The following is a 21,306-nucleotide window of genomic DNA, read 5'->3' as shown; positions in this document are numbered from 1 at the left end:
AATGGTGGGGAGCACATTGTTCTTTTTAACGCTGTACAGTTTGTCAGGGTGTGTGAGGATTCAACTGATTCCAAATTAGGCAACTGCATGTTTAAGGGTTTTAAAATCTCAAGCTGTGCACATTCTCTGAGAATGGACTATTAAATGAAGTAGGAGACACCTTATGTGCAGCAGTTACATTTCTGAATTGAATCATATTTTTATAGATTCTGGAGTTTTCAGTGATGGAGAAGGCGTAGATGTCATTTTAAGAAATTGTAATGAGATAACTGTACTTTTTCGATGGGAAAACCATTTTACAGTTATTTCACGTGGAGAATTCATATATGTCTCCAAACATATATCATCAGGGATCATAAAAGTTATTGTCCATAGAGCACAGTCTCTGTCTCTTATACACATCTCTCTCATATTTCACTTGTTGCAGAAGTTCAGAAAAAAACAGAGCAATAGGGTTAAATTCCTCCACAGCACTGTGTTATTATGTTTTTAGGTGTATATTAAAAACTAAGCTCTCTTACTGTCCATAATAGTAAAGCAACTTCTCCAGCAGATACTAATCATACACATACTGAGAGTCATGGACGGAGAATGAATATGATTAAGAAATCACCTGTGGCTTCTTATTTCGGGATATTTTCTGCAGGAATTCAAACACTTATAAGAGCGTGCCCAGGTGTAATAAACTACATCCTCTGCTTGTTGCTTATGCAGGCATACTTCTCTTTTTTTCTTTTTTTTTGTTGTTGTTGTTTTCTCGAGAAAGTGCTTCTTCTTTGCATGATAACAGCAGGGGGCTCCGGGCACTCTTCCTCACAAAGCTCAAGGCGAATTTCCAGGCTGATTCTGAACTCCTAAACCTTTAAACACTGGTTGGCAGCTGCTGCACACTCAGACTGCTCACTCTGTCTCCATCCATGCCTTTATTTCTGTCTGTCTCTCAATCCCACCTCCTTCCTCTGAGCATTCGATATTCAAAGCGCAGGCAGAGAGAGGTTTGTCCTCTAGTTAAGTTTCCACTGCTTATGCAACCTGCCACAGGAGAGCAGAGAATTTCAGCCACCGTTTTCTTTTTTTCCCTTTTTCTTTTCCCCCCTCCACTCTTAGAAATTTACAACGTAAGGAATTTCTGGCTCTGATTGTAGCTCTCTGTTTTTCATCATGCCTGAAGAATGTACAGTACTTTGATGTGCCTGCAGTTTGTGTGGCTACTGTCTCTAATATGTCAAATGAAGAATGACGAGAATGTAGATTTCATTAATGGCAAAGATGTGGTTACAATTTTCTAGGTGGCTATTTTGAACAATGTGTCTTCTGTTCATCCTCAATGTCATGCTGCTAATGTACCAAACAGACACTCAATCCATATTTAAAAAGGACACAGTGTAAACCAGTGTACAGTAACTATAAGCCATTAATGCTAAACCATATTTCCATCAGTCAGTCATGCCACCCACATACTGCATTTTTTTTTTTAAATAAAAAGGATATCTTTCAAGACTATTTTGGTTTATTATTTTTACAGTATACAAGTCCAAAGGTCACAAATGTCACTGCCTTATACAAAGAAGTCGGCATGTAAAAGGTCTGTGAAGTCTAGTGAAGCTTAACTACTGTAACAACTTCTGCCACAATAGAGAACTAAAGCTGCTTTATCATTTTAAAAGACATGAAGATAAGCAACACCAATTTTGCTAAATGAGGTTGGTCCAGTTTTTTTTTTTTTTTTTACATATCTGCTTGTCTGTTGTCCTCTGAGACCTTCAGAAGTGGCCCAGTATGAATGAGAAGCTTTCATTTTCTCCCTGTTGGAGCCTTGGTGGAACAAAAGCCTGTCTTTATTAATTTGTGGCCTTAAGCTTGGGGAATTGACAACAGCAGGCAGAGTTTTAATTTGAGGAAAAGTTTAATAAATGTAACCTTTCTGTGCCACTTGTAACAGTCTGTTCTTCCCTGCGCTTGGTGTGAGGATGGTTTTATTTTTGTCAGTAGCCCCACTGGTGGATAAGTTTTGCAAAACGAAATGGCATCACTTTGTATAAAACGTCATTCTGATAAAGACAGAAAAGACGGAAATATACATTTAACGTGGAAATTATGAATTAAAGGAATACATTTACATTTTTTAAATATGCTTAAAGTGGTTATAATCAATATTTTTAAAATAATAATGTAAGTGATGCACCTTCCTGATAATTATGGCCTAAACCTGCAGCTCCCTTCAACTCCCCTCACTTTACCATTTTGGTTTCCTTTTTATTTTTGGCTATCGCTGTTTTGAGAAGAAAAATCTAATAAAAAAAAAAAACTACTAATACCTCCTGAAACTACCCGCTCAGCACCAAACAGCAGACAGACACAGATAGAGAGCAGCTAGTAAACACAAACAAGCATTTAGCAGGTAAAGAGCCAGATATTTCCCTCAGGAGTTGGTATGAACCAAATACAGAGATAAAAGAGAGTAAATATTTAGAGAGTGTTCATCAGGTGGCCAGAAACACGACTCCAAATGAATAATAATGCTGCACCGTAACAGCTGAAAGTATGAAAAGGTTCGCCGTATCAGCTTACAGGGTAATGATTTGTCAATGTTGTGTTCACAACTTATTTCTGCTGCTACAGTGACTGTGGCTACAGCTACAGCCAGCAGTCAGTTAGCTTTGCTTAGCATTAAGACTGGAAACAGAGGGATACGGATCGTCTGGTTCTGTCTGAAGGTAACACCACCTGTAAAGCTCACGTGCTGGTAGGCGGATTTTGCGAATCATACATACTGGCATGTAAGTGGCATCATTTTAATTGTTGACAATGATATCGATGAGCATATTTAGCTAAAAATACTCTGTTAAGTGAGTTTTTATATCGAACCTGTTTTTTTTGCAGGTTGAGATGGTAAAGGAGAAGAAGGCCAAGTACCACACCTACCAGCGAGTGGCGCTGGCTCTGGCCTTGGTCTTCCTTGTTTTGGCTCTCTGTGTTTTCAGCCTGAGGTATCTGTGGAGCCCCAGTCTGGGGAAGGTAAGACTAAATATCACTTCCCTGTTTATTATCACCTGTTTGTCAGTCAACACACATATTGCCACTGTCTGTGGAGGTGTGGTCTTGATGAGAGACAGATGAAAGACATGCTGGGTTTCCACATCAGCAAATCATACAGGTTACATCAAAGGAAAAAAAATACACAAATGAGGAAAATGGATGGCCACACAAAGAGCCAGAGGCAGTCTCTGCAGTCTGTATTGTGCTCTGCGAGATTAAAAGATGTGTGGGCCATGGAAGAGACAGCTGTGTTTTGCTCTGCTCGTGTTTTGGCTGTCAGATCTGTAATTTCATGAATTCTTGGACCAAACCACAAACCACTTTTTACTGTTTCAAATGTTGTCTTGTTGCATTTATCTACTCTCTGCTCACACTGTAAACATCTCCTCACAATGACGGATCCTGATGACTCAAAGCTGACCCTAATTGCTGTTGACCTGAGTGGCTGCAGCACAACTGAAACCTCTTGGCAATGTAATTGGGATAAACCCTTGTCCTGGCAATTCATCTTGTAAAATCCAATTCGATCACATTTGATGGAGAACATTTTCACTCTGCTCCTTTCCCTTGATTTTCCCAAGAGGCCAAAAAAGCTAATTTACCCAAGCTGGAGGGAAAAGTACATCAATAATTTCACATTCAGAAATTGGATGCTGTATACGTTCTGGGCACAGTTGCGAACGAGAGAATGATTAAAATGAAGTGATGGTTGAAAATTACCACATATATTTCAAACCTGAGTGCATAAGTCTGCTTTGTCTGTACTGTAAATGCCACGAGGTGAACAAAGGGAAATGTACCGTGCAGGATGTTGCTTGCCGTTATACCAACATCTTTGTTATGGCTAATAAACATGAACTCAGACTAACCTCTGCTACTCGTCTTCTTTCTGCTTCCATTAAGATACATATTTCAACTGCCAACAGTCACTTCTAAGCTCCCGTTAACCATGGTTCATCTGCACTTCCTATGTAGACAGTATTGTCCACATTCTCTCCTTTCAACATAGATATGAATCAGCTTTGAGCCATCTCCTTTGTCCTTGTTAAATATTTCATGCCGGAGGTAGAGCAGTCATTATTTCCACTTTAATAAGCTGTGATCATTCTCACGTGGCACAAAATGTGTTGATGGCAGAGGTTGCCCAGGCGATGAATATCAAACCTGCAGACCCTGAGTTCTGCTTTAATGGGGTCTTGAGGGGGAGGCTCATTCTCCGGCCTCCACATCAGTGAGTGAGATGGAGCCACTTCAAAGGAGTATCTCCTGTCAGTCAGACGGGAAGGAAGCTCCCACAGACAGAGTAGGACAGTAAAACTCAGGTATGTATCCTCAGCAAAACTCTCCAGGGACTTCTCTGAAGGTGGAGGAATGGGTTGATATAGTCGATGGAAGGATAGATGGAGGGATGGATTAATTCTCCTGCATTAATGTGGAAGCCAGCATCTTATTTGGTGAACGGGTGTTAGGTGCAATGCAGCAGGACACTTCTTGACTCACCAGCTAATCCTGAGCAGCGTCTGGCACCTACATGTATAGACTCTGGGCAGCAGAGCACAGCAACTGAAGCCAAGGGAAGGGTACATAATTTATTTTAGGAAACAGTTGTGTGGGGGGGTTGTTTTTTATTCGAGCACAAAGATTAGCATTTTGGTGACTACTCAAATTCAACTAAAGTGTAGCGCTTTGTGTCAGAGTCCTAAAACATTAGGAATTTATCAGTCTTGATACAATAGAGAGATACATACAGTTTGTAACCATGGTTCAATTATTTCTCTAACCCCAGGCAGCTCGGACACATGTTCAAATCAAGATTAACTGGAGAGCAAGTGCATGTGTGGTCTTATGTAACCATTGTGTGTCTTACAGGCCAGTGGTGGAAGGAGTACTGAGATCTTTTACTTAGCTAAAAGTAGTAGTGCCAAAGTGTAGAAATGCTATGTTATAAGTAAAAGTCATGCATTCAAAATGTTACAACAGTAAAAGTACAGAAGTACTAGCAACAAAATGTACAAAAAGTAGAAAGGCTCATTCTGCTCAGGACAGGCCACCTCAGAATAATGTATATTATATTAATGGATTGTAATTATTGATGCGTTAATATATACATCACTCAAATGTTGCAGCTGTAAAAAGTGAAATTGCTATATACATTACATACTGCTAAGTAGTTCATGGAACACCCCCTCCCCCCGATTAATAAAGTCTGATCCTAACCCACAATAATACATCATAATCATAATTTTTTACATTATATTTTTATTATTAATCTGAAACTGCAAAAGGATTCAGTAACTGAAGTTATAAGTTTCCTCTGAATTGTCGTGGAGTAGAAGTATAAAGTAGCAGTGACTAATCAAATCATTTATTTTTCAGGTTTAAAGAAGAGAGAAAAAGGGTTTGCAGCTTTAAAACCAATGGAAGTGTCACCTTGTTCTCGAAATTTTATATAACCATTTGAATTCTATTAAAGAGGTTGAAATTCTCTCACCACAATGGCAGAGTCCCACATGCTTTAAGAAAATTAGACTTTTAGGACTCAATAACAAGACAAAAATTACTTCGTAAGATGAAGATTTCTTAATCTACAAAGTAACCCCAGCAATCAGATAAATGTAGTAAAAAGTACAATATTTCTTTCTGAAATGAAGCAGATTAGAAGTACAGAGTAGTAGGGGGAAAAAAAGCACAAAACATATTAAAGTGGTAATCACTGAAAAGGTAAAGCTTTGAAAGTCTGCAGGAACAGATTCACGAGTGAAAAACAAGTTTGTAGATAAAATTCCTGACGTGGTCTCTTTCTCAATTTGAAATCATACTGTTTCTTCCAGCTGCTTTGACAGATTCTGAGCACCTGAGACTATGAGAGGCGCAAACTGGCTGTTAGACTCAAATCCTTTCCACAGTTAAAGACAAATGAAAAAGGTGGTGGAGCACACTAGGAAGTAGTCTAACATTACTTAGAAGGCTGTGTTGAACAGTACGGCGCTTTACTTCCAGGTTTAATACAATTGATACTCTGCTCTCAGTTGGACTTTTCAAACCAAGTACACAAACCAAAACTGACATATCTGAGAACCCACAGCTTTGATGATAACAAACGTAGGAAGCCCCAATGCTGCCTCCAATCTAATTACCAAAAACATTGATTACAACATTAGTTCTGCTCTTAAAACTCAGTTCTTGCATGCGCTCACAAATCCACTTCGTGCTTAAATTAGTCTTGTGCTTAGACAATAGTTTAACTTATGGACTGGCATTACAAACAATTACTAAAAGCTGTCAGTCAACAGTAAGACGAACACACACACTCACATTACAAACTAAGTTATATCACATATTACAGTGCTTTGACCTCAGCCTTCTAATTAGAGGTCAAAACCACAGAACGACTTCAGACACGAACACTTCACATCTACTCTGACCTCGTGCCCCCGGCTTTGTATAATAACCACAGAAAGGTAATTTGCTCTTTGCATTGTATTTCAATATGACATGATACCCGCTTGGGATCTTCTTTTAATTACCTGCAAACATATGTTGTTACAGAGGCCTGGGGAAAATACTTTGCCATCATTTTCACTGCTTGCGTGTGTGTGTGGGCGTGGTTGTGCTTATGCATGCATCAGTGTGCTTTGTGTGTTTCGGTGTGTAGATTAGGTGCCCCTGCATTCTCTTTTGGCTTACGGCAAATTTCTGTTTACTATGTGCTCATTATTGTTCTGGGCCACAAGTCTCACTAGGGGATTTTGCCTCCTTGTAAATTAATCCTCTGTTATTACCAGTTTACATCAGCAACTCCGTGAAAATGGAATCTGGCTGGTGAATCCAACAGAAAAGTGAGAATAATTTGCCTTGATGAAATTATTTCCAAAAATTATTTCAGAGAAAAAGCAAAGTCTGCAGTTTGCTGTGTGTAAATGTTTGAAGTGTACAGCATCCACTATCAAAATTTCCAGATCATTAGATTTGATATATTTGGGGCTATTTTTAATTCATGAGTCACTTTGAGCAAGATTATCTGCAGACCAGCAGCCAGGCACACAGTAATTGTGAACCTGTAAACACTGTGAACTGGTTTTTCCTGGGGTCCCTTGAATAGCTCACAGGTGCTGTTGGGCTGTGTGGCAAAACTGCCTGAGAAATACATGAATGTCATGCCTCAGGAAAGTGCTCCATTATTCAAGCTGAAATTGCATTGCTCACCTTGATGCCTTCCCTTCTCCAGTCCCAAGGTAGCTGCTGAGTTGTCGCTCCTGATGGCCTCTTAAAGGCCTCACTGTCAGGACCAGCTTCTTTAATGAACACTGCTGCGCCTGCTGCTTTTCCACTGGTCACAGGTGTATGGCTTTCAAGGCCTGGCCCCCTTTGTTTATTTATTGCTCGTAGGCTGTGTATACCCAACAGTCCCCTCCTTGTCGAGATGTCAACATGCAACTGGGGAGGGAAAAACAAGATTTGATCATATGATCTGATCTTCTTGTCGTGCAAGTGCTTTTTTTTTTTGTTTGTTTGTCTCCAGGAATAAAACAAGATGCTAACTTTTCCTCACACTGTTTGTTTACTCAGTCTCGTGTGGAGGAATTATTATTCTGGGGAGGCAACAGGGCTTATCTAAACAGCTGATCTGGCAGGACCTTTTCAGAGACCTGCCCCTCAGTCTATAATCTTTTCTGATTTTACACGTCAGGCTCATTCATTCATTCATTCATTAGCAGGCCAGTGTCCACCGGTGTTCCTCCCAGGCTTTTAAAGTAGGCCACTATGGGCCCCCTAAGATGATGCATTATTCTTTCTACTCGGGGAACAGTCAGGAGGAGGGAGGGGATGCAGACTGGGAAAAACAAAAGAGAGTTGTTTTAGTGGAGTGCCTGAGGTAGGAAGGCTTCATGGTGGTTGTGGCACATTGCCTTCTTCTGAGACGGTGACTGCTACAGAGAGCGTGACAGCACTGCAAAGCCCACCGGGAGTTATTTATTGTTCCATAAAGCATTTCTGTGTGTCTGTGATTTTCTTTTTAGAAGCTCGAACACATGGGTGTAGGAAAAGATCTGCATCTTAATTGCCAGTACTTCATTTTGCCAATCCACCAGCAGCTCATGTGCAGCATGTTGTATGTACAGTGCAGTGTTTAAACAGACACAAATGCCTGCCTTTTTTCTTTCTTTTTTTTTTCCTTGCAGACTCTGTTTCTCTCCCTCTCTGTCTCACCAGCGTGACTGCCAAGTAGACTCCTCTGCTCTGTTGTACAATTTAGAATGTGATTGAGCTTTCACATCCACTTTCACTCTCCCAGTAAGTCTGCAGCGCTTATAGCCTCGACACTGCATTCACAGCCACAATGCTGAAGCAGAGGAGTGAACAGCGAACTGGAAATGCTCAGTTCATCTGTCCTTTCTCAACACATTCGAGACTGCAGATCAAAAATTTTTGCCTTGTTGATCTATAGTCTGATGAATGATGAGTAAATCTCTGTTCTGAAAAATGCCTGTCAGTGTGCTCTGCTATATATCTGTCAGCAATTAAAAGGTTGCATTGACTTTTAGTGAGTTTGCACCATTAGTCACCTTGCTCAATATCTGAGAAGAAAAGCGGCATCCAAATCATACTTGCAGGTCTCTGTCTGGCGCTCAATCTAACACTTCAGGTTAAATAACTTCAGCCTTTTTTTAAAAGTGAGAAAATGAGAACTTGCGGCAGCTATAAAAGTTGGAATATTAGCTAATTTTAATGACATGCATCTAGACCTACCAGGCTTGTTAAGGCTTTTTTTTTAGATTGGTGAAATAAACATGAAAAATCAGCAAAAATAACACACTTTTAAAATAAGGCTCTTTCATCCAGAGAAACGTCAAGTGCTTCCACAGGAAATGAGCAGAGTAAGCCAGACAGCTTTGTTTTTAGAGCTGTAATGAACCTCATTAATGATGAGATATTCATTCCAGATATCACCGATCCATAAGTGGCGGAAACAAAAATGACATGCTGACATACTGGAAAATGCAGCTGGTGGGTTCTTCCACCGTGATTTAATTCAGTTTCATATGTGACGGATCAAAAAAAGGAAAAGGCTTTTATATTAAAGGTGCACTGTGGTTTGTTCTCTTAGACAGTTTGCAGTACACTGATATACTGTATGAATGCACAACACACCACCCACAACTGTGCATGAGTACATTTTCTGCGCATCATTTTGCCAGTACTAGTAGAACACAAGATACAAACAAAACAAGGACCCACTCATCAAAGCATCGCTGCATAGCGCCGCCAGTGGTCAAAGTCTTGCAAACACTATAGGCCTACAGTTGAATGGGCACGTGTGATGAGCTTTTTCACAGAAGACACTTTGACCCTATTACGTGCTGCATTGCATTATAATAAATGCTGGAATGGAGTCTTCATTAATTTTATAGTAACACTGCGGTTTTCCTGCCATAAAATCAAAATGTCCGCTGTGAAAAAGACCTATGCATCTGATTCATTTGGCAATGATTCAGACTTGTCATATTGATATTTAAGGTGTGTTGATTGATTCACGACATCAACTCATGCACTGAATAACATGAAAGTAAGCATTCCACTTTAAAAGCAGCTGCCGGTAGCCTTTGAGCTGAGACACCATGCAAAGTGCAATGATTTTCTTTTATTAAATAAATAATAAATCTGATACGCACTGGTATTTAACTTTTTTGAATAGACTAGCCCTTCACCCTGTGTTCACAGTCTTATTAGATGAATTTGCTGAATTTCTACTGAGCATTTGATTCAACAGACAAAACACAAAAAACATGTAATTTTACTTTGCAAAAAACCTTTGCTGAGAAATACTTTGTCAAAAGAAAATGTTATTATTCAAATACATTAATAAAATGTCAAAAGAAACACATTTTCTATTCCTAAATGTATGTTAATTGTACTTTTATGCTGTGATTCTTCATTTTAAAAATATAACCTGTAAAAAAACAATAATTATCCTATTGAAGTAGGATGAGGTTTGACTGCATAATGCTTGTACATTACAAGCATTATGCAGTCAAACATAAGTAGTCAGAAGTAGACATTTATCATTCCTCAGGCTCTGAGCCTCAGCACATTCCCTTTGAAATAAAATAATGGATAATACATTAAAGTGCCAAGTCTCATCTCGTAGCTTTGCTACTAGCTAGCTCCCACGCAGACAGAACTATGTGGGAGGTATAGTCCTTTAAACACATTAAGCCCAAAGTAACTGGATACTTGGCTACTAAATGTTTCTTGGGCAGCTGTGTGTCATTAGTTCATGCACAAAAAAAGCTCACGTGGCTCAGAGTTGTCATTTGGATTGAGCTGAAGTAAACATGCCACAGCCCAGCTGAGGGTGAGTGTGGCTGTTAAGGGAGGGGGCAAAAGCTCAACGCTGCAAAGTAAAGGGGTCCTGAGGATTTACAACCCAAGACAAACTGAGAGCATTATGCAAAATGGAATATGGCACAATAATAGTTTCATCTCCATCCTGTCATATATATAATGTTACAATGTCGGAAGTTCATATTAAACACGGCCAAAGTGTCAATTAATAAGGTAAACATGTATTATAGTGATCCCTGAGACAGAAGCTCAGACTGCTCTGAATGCTTGGTTTCTAAATGTTCTTTCCACTTCTGTGACAAGCTGATGGATTTCTTTATACATGCACAGCTTGTTCTCTCAAAACATTCTACCTGAGTAGTGTTATAGGTATTTTATGTAGTCCAACATGCAATACAGTGCAGGTTTACTATACAGTACAACAGGGTGATATATATAGAAAATGTTGATATTATAATCAGAAGTAAATCCACTCCAGCACGAAAAAGATGAGTGTGAATGTCACACTACAATTATTGAACCAAATAGGCTTGTGAATTGAGCCTGGACTGATAGTGCTGTAGCTGTGTTTTATATTACAGTGGGGCAGCAGCAGCAAGGCATCAAACATCAACATCTTTCCGATCAACAATGTGCAGCCTTAATGTTTGGTAGGATTTGATGTGCAAACTGACTTGCAGCTAATTGGTTTCCCACATACTTCGCACTTGTCCAAGTTTTATTCTCTAAAGTGAAGACACACTTTACCACGGTCTATTTTTCACACTGGTGGCACCTTATTCACGCATGCTAGCTTGTTTTGCCTATGAAGTTAATTGTATTTAGTACATTTTAGACTGTCCTTGATGCGGGGGCACACCGGGCGCTGGTCCGGGCAGATAACTATGTCAACCCTAGCAGTATTACTGTAACCTGTTCTTTTTGTAAATAAATGAGTACTTGGACAAATAGCACTAGACCATGAAAGTGAAGAAAAGAAAAACTTCAACACTAATCAGTCAAATCTAAAGAATAAAGAAGCGTATTTAGCTCTAAGGTTCACTGTCAGCATAGTTTCACTTTAGTGTCTTTTGTGTCCATAAACCAATTAGCATTTTTCTTTGGCATGAAGGAAAGTTATAAGAAACATGCATGAAAAGAAACAAGAGATGATCTTGAAAATGTTATTTCAATAAATTCAACTTTACCCCTTTTATTATGAGTTTCCATGACCTTACTAAAAATTCAGACTTTAGATATCAGCCAACATGAAATCTTTTTTGCCTCTAAAGCGAGCATAACACAAACAGTTAACAGTTAACTACTGCACTTTGGGGTAATACTTCAAATACTAATGCATCATGCTAATTAGCAATATTGGTTAACCCTACTATACACTGTGTCCCTATGTTGTAGATTCAACTGGTCTGTGTCTTTTTGTTTGTATAGTGTTATGATGTGAGATGGTCCAGTTGCTCAAAGAGCCACTTAAAAAGTAAAATGTGTGATATTTTGAAGCATCTAATGCTCTGAAGTATTTGTGATTTTCTGTCGTTCTTGCTGGATGTGTAGTTATCCAGCACTCATCACCACAAGTATGATGGATGACAGCTGCTGTGCGTCTACTGTGTCTCATTTGCCCATAAAATGTACTTCACTTTGTCAGCCGATGGTGATAAAGCTTGTCAAGATCATTTTCCTGGTATTCGTGGTGGCAGCAGGACTGACCCACTGACCTGCATGAGCAGCTACAATATGGATAGATGAAATGGATTCAGACTCCTTAAAGTACAGTGTGTCCTCTGGGCTCTTGTCCCTCGCTGAGATAATGTGGGGCTCATTAGCCGTCTGGCAGGAACAAATAATAGCCTTGGTGAAATGTTGTAGGGTTTAATTAACAATAATGCTGTCATACACTACATGTTAATATCAAAAATAATTCCTGCTTAAAGACAGATTTTTACACATCAGTTTAGTTTGACAAAAACATCCTAACATGTTATTTTCATATATTCAATAATTAAAATATATCTGATTATATTTCTTATATTTGTTGCTGTAATAATTATAAGTTTAACATGTGTACAACACATGGTGCTGAGCTGCAGGTGGTAATTGCGATTCCAGGCATTTTTCGGAAACCTGCAGCAAACATTCGTTAATTATAGGAAGAAAGTCCTGTCTGTCATTTAGACCTGTGCATGTAAGATGAATCCAAAGGTCACTGATGCTTTTATAATACTAGTAATCCTCTGTCCACTTCCCCAGTGTATATTCACCTGCTTTCATCTAATCTCACCTGAGGCTAAATTAACCATGTGATCCTCTGTAATTTCGAAGAATGTAACAGTCCAGTGATTGACACTGTGACATACATCTACTCTCTGTTTACAGTATAACTGTGGTGCTTTAGTCAAGACATTCGTATAGCTTATGAAAGGCTTATTTTTCTGTCATCTTTAGTGTGTCTGTCAGTTCCTGTGCAGCAAAATATAAAAATTCCATTATGATCATCTTTACAGTTATTCAACACTTTGGTTCATTTGTTCTTAATTTGTTTGGGGTGCTAATTAATTAAACATTTCCAATCATATTATTCAGACTTCATGTTCATGTTATAGTTCAGGATTTTTTTTTTTTTCTCCTGTGATGGACAGAATTCAGGCTTTTTCATTGCAAGCTCCATTTGTGACCTCAGACCGCCGTATGTTACTCAGTGCTGTAGTCACACAGTGTACTGCATTCAAACCTTAAGGGAAAAGTCAAACTTTTTTTTTTTCAACCCATTATCCAGTAGCGGTTTGCATCACCAAATAAATAAAGCTCTCTGTAATCAATAAGTTGTGAGTACTAATCATTGCAAAAACTACTCAATTACACTCTAAGCAAATTGTTAGTGTCTTCATTTTCCAACATTTGACACAAACTGGACACAAAGAGCTTGTTAATGAGAGTGACAAGGGCCAAACAGTCAAGGAGCCACAGTTAATGTTTATACTTAGACCAAAGAAGCCTTCTCACTCCACGACACTGAGAAAGCCTGTTCCTTTACCTCATTTAGAGAAACAAAAGTCATACTGGCTGCTCCCTCTCTTAATTCTTTGGTCCCCACCAGTGGCTGACACACTGAAAATCATTCATTTGCTCTTTCAGAATGCTAAATTTGCATTTCTCTCATCAGTGGCTGACCATCATGGACCATGTAGATTTGTTAATGAATTGTGCTGCAAAACTCAGTCAAATTATGATGCTCCTGATTTTTTTTTTTTTTTTTTTTTTTTAAATAGCATGAGACAATGTTAAGCTGTAAAAATCACAGACCCATACCACTGGGAGCATAATGTGTTGTGTTCCCCCAGTGTGTCTTCAAAGTATTTTTCAGTGTTATTAAAAAGAAGGGCAGACTGGCGCTGACATGCAACCCACACAGGGGCCATGGCAACAGACCAAGAGCTTCTCATCAGTACCCATAGTCCCAGTGTGATAGGCCAGAGTCTCTGCATAGGACTATCACTCCCTCTTTTATTGTGTCTTCAAGGCAGGAGCATGGTGTAAACAATGTTTGAACAATTATGAGCCTGTGTATCTCCCAGCAGCTCTGTTAGGAATTGTTCTAACAGTACACCTTGTTACAGCCATAGCCGGCTTGTACTATATGTTATAAGGCACAGATGAAGTTGTAGAAGTCGTTGTGGGCTTGGAGGGGGCTTGGAGGTGGAGGGGTATCAGCTGTATTGTGTTCATAAACTAAGAGGGGTGGTCGCACTGTTGTTGTAGCGATTCCAGCTTTGAAAATCCTGACAAAACCATGGATGTCTGCTGAAGCTGCTGTTATTGGTATTTGTAGCAGAAACTGTATCTTGGCATTTTTGCAGTAAGCTGAATGTACACTGGCTTTTAATGCTTTCCATGCACAATTTATGCATAAGTTGGCACACAGATAAATGCACTACACATACAACTGATAAATAGCAAGGTAACTATCTATTGTCATCAGTTGGTAAATTGCCAGTGGATTTAAATGCATCCCATCCCCAATATTGAGTGAACCCAAGCAAATGGAAAACATTTTTGCCCTTCTGAACTGCGAGAAGTTCAGTCTTCACTGACTTTTAACAAAATGTTACTGCTTTTTTTTTTTTTTTCCTTTAGTGGCTTAAAAACTTTCCGGTTGTTGTTAATGTCGTTCATCTGGCCAAATTATTGCCTTGTGTCTAAATGATCCAAATAGCAGCCTTACAGCTCTCACAAGCTGTTTCTTAAATGCCACTTAGCTGCTGGATCCCAGAGTGTGCTCCTCTTGATTTATTAGGAGATGGAATGGCTGAAAACCAGCAGAGCGACAAGGAGACATATCCACTACAGAGGTCACTCCCTTTGTGACTGTCTGCCTCATAGTTCAAAAGCTTCCAGTCACTGCTTGCAATCTTTTGTCTGCAGAAGTCTGTTTCAGATTCTGAGATATGCATCTGAATGCATCGGAGTCTCCAGGGGATACCTTTGATGAATATTTCATAAACCACAACGGCCCTTTTATTACAGGAGACCGGTCGTATTCAAATAACGTGTTCACCTCAACAATAAGCAACAGGATTCATTCAGCGCTCCTGACAAGGAGCAGATTGTTCCTCAGCTCGGCACAGTGGTTACTTGGCAGGAAAAGGCAAAAAGAAAAGATGCAACATGGAACAATGACAGACGGGAAAACGAAATGGCACAACACAGTCATAGCCAGGGCTTTTGTGTTGTTTAACTTCATTTAATTTTTTACTATGTTTGTTTCCACTGTGGAAACTACTTTGGTTTCATGTTGGCTTGTGGAATTTGGGTGATATTACATCATTTGTCATGTCCCGAAAAGGTGGTTTAACATCATCTTTAAAAGCCGTGTGAAGACCCTCTGTTCTCTCTTACAGTTGGCAGGTGAAGATAAAAAGTATACTCTTGGAAATTTTGGAAGCCCTTTTTTCTCCATGTTATTGAGGTGAAGAAAAAAGCCAGTATTTCCTCTTTCTTGTTTATCTGGGCCTTGGCGAAATTATTTAAAAAATGTTGAAAGCAGATCAAACACTGGTTAAATTTAAGTTTGCAGCATTTAATTTCCAGCCTGGGTGAGGTCAGTGTCACATTCCCTTGAGGACATAACTTTGTGTCTTGAAAAACTTCAGCCATATTTTTAGAGCACATGTGTGTTATAGATTTAAAAGGTAAAACTACAAGAAAGACAAAAGGGTAGGAAAATATTTACTTTTTAAGCAAAAAGTCGAGGGAAACATTGTATTCCCTGAGCTATTGTACAACTCCATTTTCACTTTGATTTTATATTGATATCAAAGAAACACACAACACATCGAAGAACAATATGTCCCAGTACCCGAGTTTGTTTCACAATAGAGTGTTGACCAAAACTAGTGAATAGCTCCCAAAGTTCCCCCTGCCCTCCTCCCTCCTGAACGCAGCTCTATTATGGGCACAGTAACACGTATCAAGGTGATTTATTGCCAGAAAGAGCTCAAGTTGTTTAAAATGACTGGTGTGATTAGTCATATATGCTTCAGAGCTGAAAAAATGGTGCACAGTGCTCCTGTAAATTAACAGCAGCTGCAGACTGTAGTCGACCACAGCAAGGTGGTCAAACGTGGTAAGCGGCAGAGTCGCTGGGGGACAAGAAGAGAAAGTGGGTCATTACACCCCTTTCAGGTATGAGTAGGTTGACAGTAGAGAGAGGTAGGCTACATTCAAGATTCAGAGGCTCTGCGATGAATTGATTTAAGCAATAAAAATAAAACAGGAGAAGTATGATAGTCTGAGGGTTCTGCCAAGATTCCACTTGAGTTACTGCACAAATATGTTCCATATAAGCCCTCAGATATCACCATGCTCCATTATTCCTGACAAAAAGGTGCTCCTGCAAGAACCTTTTTCTTTGGTTGCTGGGTTTTTTTTTGTTTTTTTAAAGCATTGTTTCCTCTTTCCTCCACTTTTTTAGCCCATAAAGAGCTCTCCAGAAAAAATTTTGACCAAGCAGTCCAGCCAGGGAACTATTTTCAATGGGTGTGTAGAATTTCTCTAAGGATCTTTCAAAGAATGGTTTGACATTTTGGGAAATATGCTTACTCGCTCTCTTTTTGACAGTTAAATGAGAATACTCATACCACTCTTATGTCTGTCCATTAACTACGACGCAGGAGCTAGGAGGCAATAAGCTTAGCTTAGCATAAAAACTGGAAGCGGGGGAAACCACTAACCTGGCCCACTCCAAAGTGTACGATCATCTCTGTAACTTATGTAACAAAACCAACGAGCCAATATTCACAAGGTTAGACCAGGGTCTGAACATCTCCCTCTAGGTCTCTTTTTATGCATTCTTTACACAATCTCTTTTCATGTGAACAACCAAGTGCAATATTCTGACTATCTTCCAGGAGAGACTGTCTGAAAATGTGTGCAGTTATTCCTATTTTCTAGCAATATCACGTCTCCTCCGTCTCTATGACGACTGCTCATCACTCCGCCTTTGAGGATGGCTGTTTGGAACAACACATTTGTTTTCAGAAAACACCAAAGCCTTACATCCAGTAATATCTTTTGTAAGTTCAGTTTATCCAACATGTCAAGACTCTGGGAAAGTCACTGCTCTTGGCCAAAAAAAATTGCGACTCCCTGTAAGCAAACCTGTCTCCTAAAATGAACATTTCTATACAATTAAACTGTGACAGCAAATACGTATTTTACAAAACATAAATGGGACCGGGTTATGTTTTCTATTAACATAATGAAAATATGTCATCAATTTATGTATTTGAAACATAATTTGTAAAAGACAGGGTTTCTGTAAAACCACAAACTGTCATTTTTAGATTTTTGTTTCTATAGGAATTTCAAAAAAGGAGATACAACATGTTCATTTGTGAGTTTCCAGGCTTTAAGCTAATCTAAACTAACTGTTTAGCTCCACACTTAATGCAAAGACATGAGAATGGTACTCTATGCAAGACACATTTCCCAAAATTCTGCACTATACCTTAAAATGTTTGGAGAAATGATGATCGACATTAAAGTGCTGCACTTATGTGAAAACACCTGTCTGATACCAATGTGACTGAGGGCAGAACCCATAGCACTTGAGCCATTTTTACAATCACTATGCTCAGATAAACAATTATTTTTCAAGGAGGTTGTTGATAGACTTACAGTAACATGCTTTTCCAGTCTGCTGCACATTAAAAGGAAAGAAAATCATCAAAAGTATCATCAGTTTGGTGGTGTTACTGCACTTCAGGGGTGTTTTTTTGTGATGAAATGTCATAACTCACTTTTTGGTAAATGCACTTTCCTTTAACCTGTGGCGGCATTACACTCTGGTCTTTTGATACTTCTGTCAGCGGGGCATTTTCAAACCTTTTCTTCATCCACATGGGGATTTGTGTGATTATTGAACATCAGTGCTAAATGGTGAGACTAGAAAGAAGCTTTTGCTCTACGCTCCTGTGAGACTGACTCCTAAATCTGACCTTTATCACTGATGTTTTAGGTGGTTATACATGTTTCTGTGATTAAACTCCACTTGAGCTCTGCTGGAAATATCTGAGAGGGACAACACACTGTCAATGTGTTGGTGAGTTATTTTCTAGAATTAGAAAGATACACTATCAAACAACAAAATTGGCTCAGAAGGGAGGTACATTGCCGGTAGCTGTTTGTTTTAACCGTGTTAATGTGGTTTAGGAGGATGGCTGCATTATGATTTTGCAGCTTGACATGTTCTAGCTTAGTCTTTGAAAGGCTAATGACCTCAGCATTTTCTTTAACTGGCCTTTGGCATTGGCAGCTGCAAAACATTTTAACATTAAATTGATGCTTTAAGTAATAGCTTGTGAATTCCCCAAAGCACTTTAACCCTGTGCCAACCTAGTTTTAGCTTTTCATTTAATGCTACATACAACACGTAGTTGGATTGTGATTTTTGAAAGGCTTCCAAAAGCATTAAGATACCACAAAAGATAGGAGTTCAAACTCAAGTGTGCCACATCAACATTAGCAGCACAATGAAAAATACGTTCACATTATTTTTTATGTCAGTGTAGTGAGCAGTACATATTCAAACGTCAGTAGATTTTCGTTTGAACATCCATTGTTGTTTGTTGAAGCTGTTGATAGAACATCTTGAGGATAAAAGAAGGCGAACGTGGGCATCGTTACTTAACTGCTTGCATCCAGCTATTTACCTCCACATATAACAAAACCACTGCTAATTACAGTGCAAAGTTTGACTTCCTTACAAATGTTTATATTTAGAGCCTGAGTTTGCGCCCTTTCATTACACACTGACTGGGCACACACATACAGCTCCCAGACAAAAGTCAAGACAACATGCTTTGGCCTTATATTTGGAAGGTGAAAATTCCACTGAATTTGCTTCCAAGAAAACTGGTGGTTGTTAATCTCCACATGTTGCATATCTGCACATATTTTAGTAACTAAATATAAAAATGGGCAAGGAATTACATTGACTAAATACTATTAAAATGTGGACAACTTCAAGGGAAGGTAGTGCTTTCAGTGAACGAGGTTACTACTACCCCATAGACACATACACACCGGAGAGCCTCTCACAGCAGAGTTTGCAGGCTGAAATCATTTTCATTGTCAATCACCACCTATGTAAATGTACTCATCATCAAAGACACTGAAACAAGCAAAAAAAAAAAAAAAAAAAAAGGTAGATGTAGCATCACCATAAAATGGCTAATGCACAGCCACATACTTTATTTCCACTAGTTGCAACATGTTGCACCGTGCTGTATTCTTCTTGCTGTCAGGCTGTCTTCAGTGAGATTGATGTCATGCACTGCCAGTGGGCTCATTTTACCATGTACCGACTAAGTTGATGATGCATTAGTGACTGACCAGTATTTTCTAAATTGAATTTTCCTAGCTGGCGCCTGTCCAGAACCAGCTGCCTGTATTCAGCAGGCATCACCAAACAGCAGACTGCATGTGTTTGGCAGCCGGAGACCATTCTTACTTCATTTATCTGAATTCTCCAGGCCTTGGGAGTTGACAGGCTTGGTAACCAGTGTCCACAAGCATAATCCCCATGGTCTCAAGGCACCACACAATCAGATCCCTCTCTCTCTCTCTCTCTCTCTCTCTCTCTCTCTCTCTCTCTCTCTCTCTCTCTCTCTCTCTCTCTCTCCGTTTCTCTCTACCTCTCCTTCTCAGATTTTATATAAAACCTGTTAAAGTCACCTTGCGAGCAAAAACACACACACAAATATGCATACAGTGCGTGACAGTGAATATAGAAAAATATGTATTCAGATGTGTGTGGACCATCTGCACCACTGTTTATGGGTGGGAAAGCTATACCTGCTACAATTATTCCTTTGCGGATCATCATTTTCAGATTAATATCTCCATAGGAACCTGCTCCGGCTCTTCTCTCAGCATAATGTGTTAAGTTTCACAAAAAAATACGAGAAAATTGCAGGTAATGAAAACAAACCTGGTAGGAGAATTCTTGGAAACAAAAGTGTGTGTGACTGTGTGAGAGATTGTGTGTGTGTGTGTCTTTAATTGTCATTATTCTAGGGAAAGATTAATTATTCTGGCAGAAACTGTGTTTGCTTCTATTTGTAAAAGGTTACACCTCTGCAGTGGCAATTTCCAAAGTGTCTAACAGAGATGTTCCATTTTTACTCCTGAGAAAATGAGAAACTCTAATAAAAACAACATTGCCAACCAGAGTGCAACCAGAGTACTTGGGAGACATTAGTAGTTCTCATGTGACTGCCCATGTGAAGAGACTTGAGCTCTTAAAAATAAGTCTGGTGCAGGAGTGCTGGAGGACAAGGAGCCAGCAGCAGAGACAAGGGACGGAGAGAGAGAGAGAGAGAGAGAGAGAGAGAGAGAGAGAGAGAGAGAGAGAGAGAGAGAGAGAGAGAGAGAAAGCTTCCTCTGCATCACTGGCAAGAAAGCTGAGTTGATCAACTGACTCTGCTTTTCCATGCCCAGCTGTTCTGATTTTAAGCTCTTCAATTAAAAAAAGAACTCCAAAGATTTCCTTTATACCTGGGAGACAAAACTCATTACAGAGGCATTTCTCTCATTTTTGGTTCTTTAATTCATTTATCAGACACTTGACACTTGTGTAAGAGGTAGATTTCACTGCAAAATATTGCCAAGTAAGATTACTATTATAGTAGTACTTAAGAGATGTAAAGACTGGACAGTAAGGATAAAAGCGGTATAAATGACAACAAAACAAACCTTAAATGTTTAGAGCAACAATGAGCAAAAACTGCTGACACACTACAATAGAGAGGACCTGGAGACCTCAAACTCTTAGTGAGTCAGCATCCAGACAGCCTGACTATCTGCAGTTTCATTGTCAGCGCATCTCAGGAATCTCCTTAAATTTAGACACTGAGAAATGTCAGCTTCTTCCAATCAAATATAGCTAAATATTCCATTCACTGGCTATTTAAAGCAGCTCTCAAGCAGGAAACCCCCACTGTTAACCACCTAAAGGGACAACAAGTCTGTAGTTCCTATAACAAATTATGGTCAGTTACTTATTAATTATCTACAGGGCAAATTCAGTGACTCTCAAATATATATATATATATATATATATATATGTGTGTGTTGCTTTTGTGTTGTTTTTGTCTATAATACATGCTTGCTGATATATTTGACATAAAACCTGCCATAATACATAGCTTGTTTTTGATAAGTTTGTCAAACACAATTTGAAGCAACAAGTCAACATATGTTTTAAAACCAGCGAGGACCTTAAAAGGACTAAAACCCAAAGGACAGAGTGTTTGCCGGTGTGACTGTCTACACCGCTGCCCACCTCGATCTATCACAGAGCTCCTTATGGCTCCCAGGAGGTCCGGTGCACTGTGCAGCCCTTGCGCCACCCCACCCACCCTC

The 21,306-nt window shown here is 39.3% G+C and overlaps 1 protein-coding gene across 2 annotated transcripts in view; it reads left to right on the top strand.

Moving 5' to 3' along the window:
• The first annotated feature begins 2,865 nt into the window (after positions 1–2,865).
• tnmd (tenomodulin) overlaps positions 2,866–21,306 on the top strand; it is a 45,370-nt gene continuing 26,929 nt past the window's right edge. For both annotated transcript variants that reach the window (XM_087171721.1, XM_023398143.2), the window contains exon 1: positions 2,866–3,018. In XM_087171721.1, the coding sequence (XP_087027847.1) occupies positions 2,890–3,018 (129 nt within the window). In that variant the 5' untranslated portion in view covers positions 2,866–2,889. The remainder of the gene's footprint in view (positions 3,019–21,306) is intronic.

The sequence above is a fragment of the Seriola lalandi genome, unplaced genomic scaffold, assembly GCF_002814215.2.
Source record: "Seriola lalandi dorsalis isolate HSWRI2012SDOR001 ecotype SW California unplaced genomic scaffold, Sedor1 jcf7180002054972, whole genome shotgun sequence".
Classification (NCBI taxonomy): domain Eukaryota; kingdom Metazoa; phylum Chordata; class Actinopteri; order Carangiformes; family Carangidae; genus Seriola; species Seriola lalandi.
The sequence above is the reverse complement of the archived record's forward strand: the minus strand, read 5'-3'. Positions and strand labels throughout refer to the sequence as shown.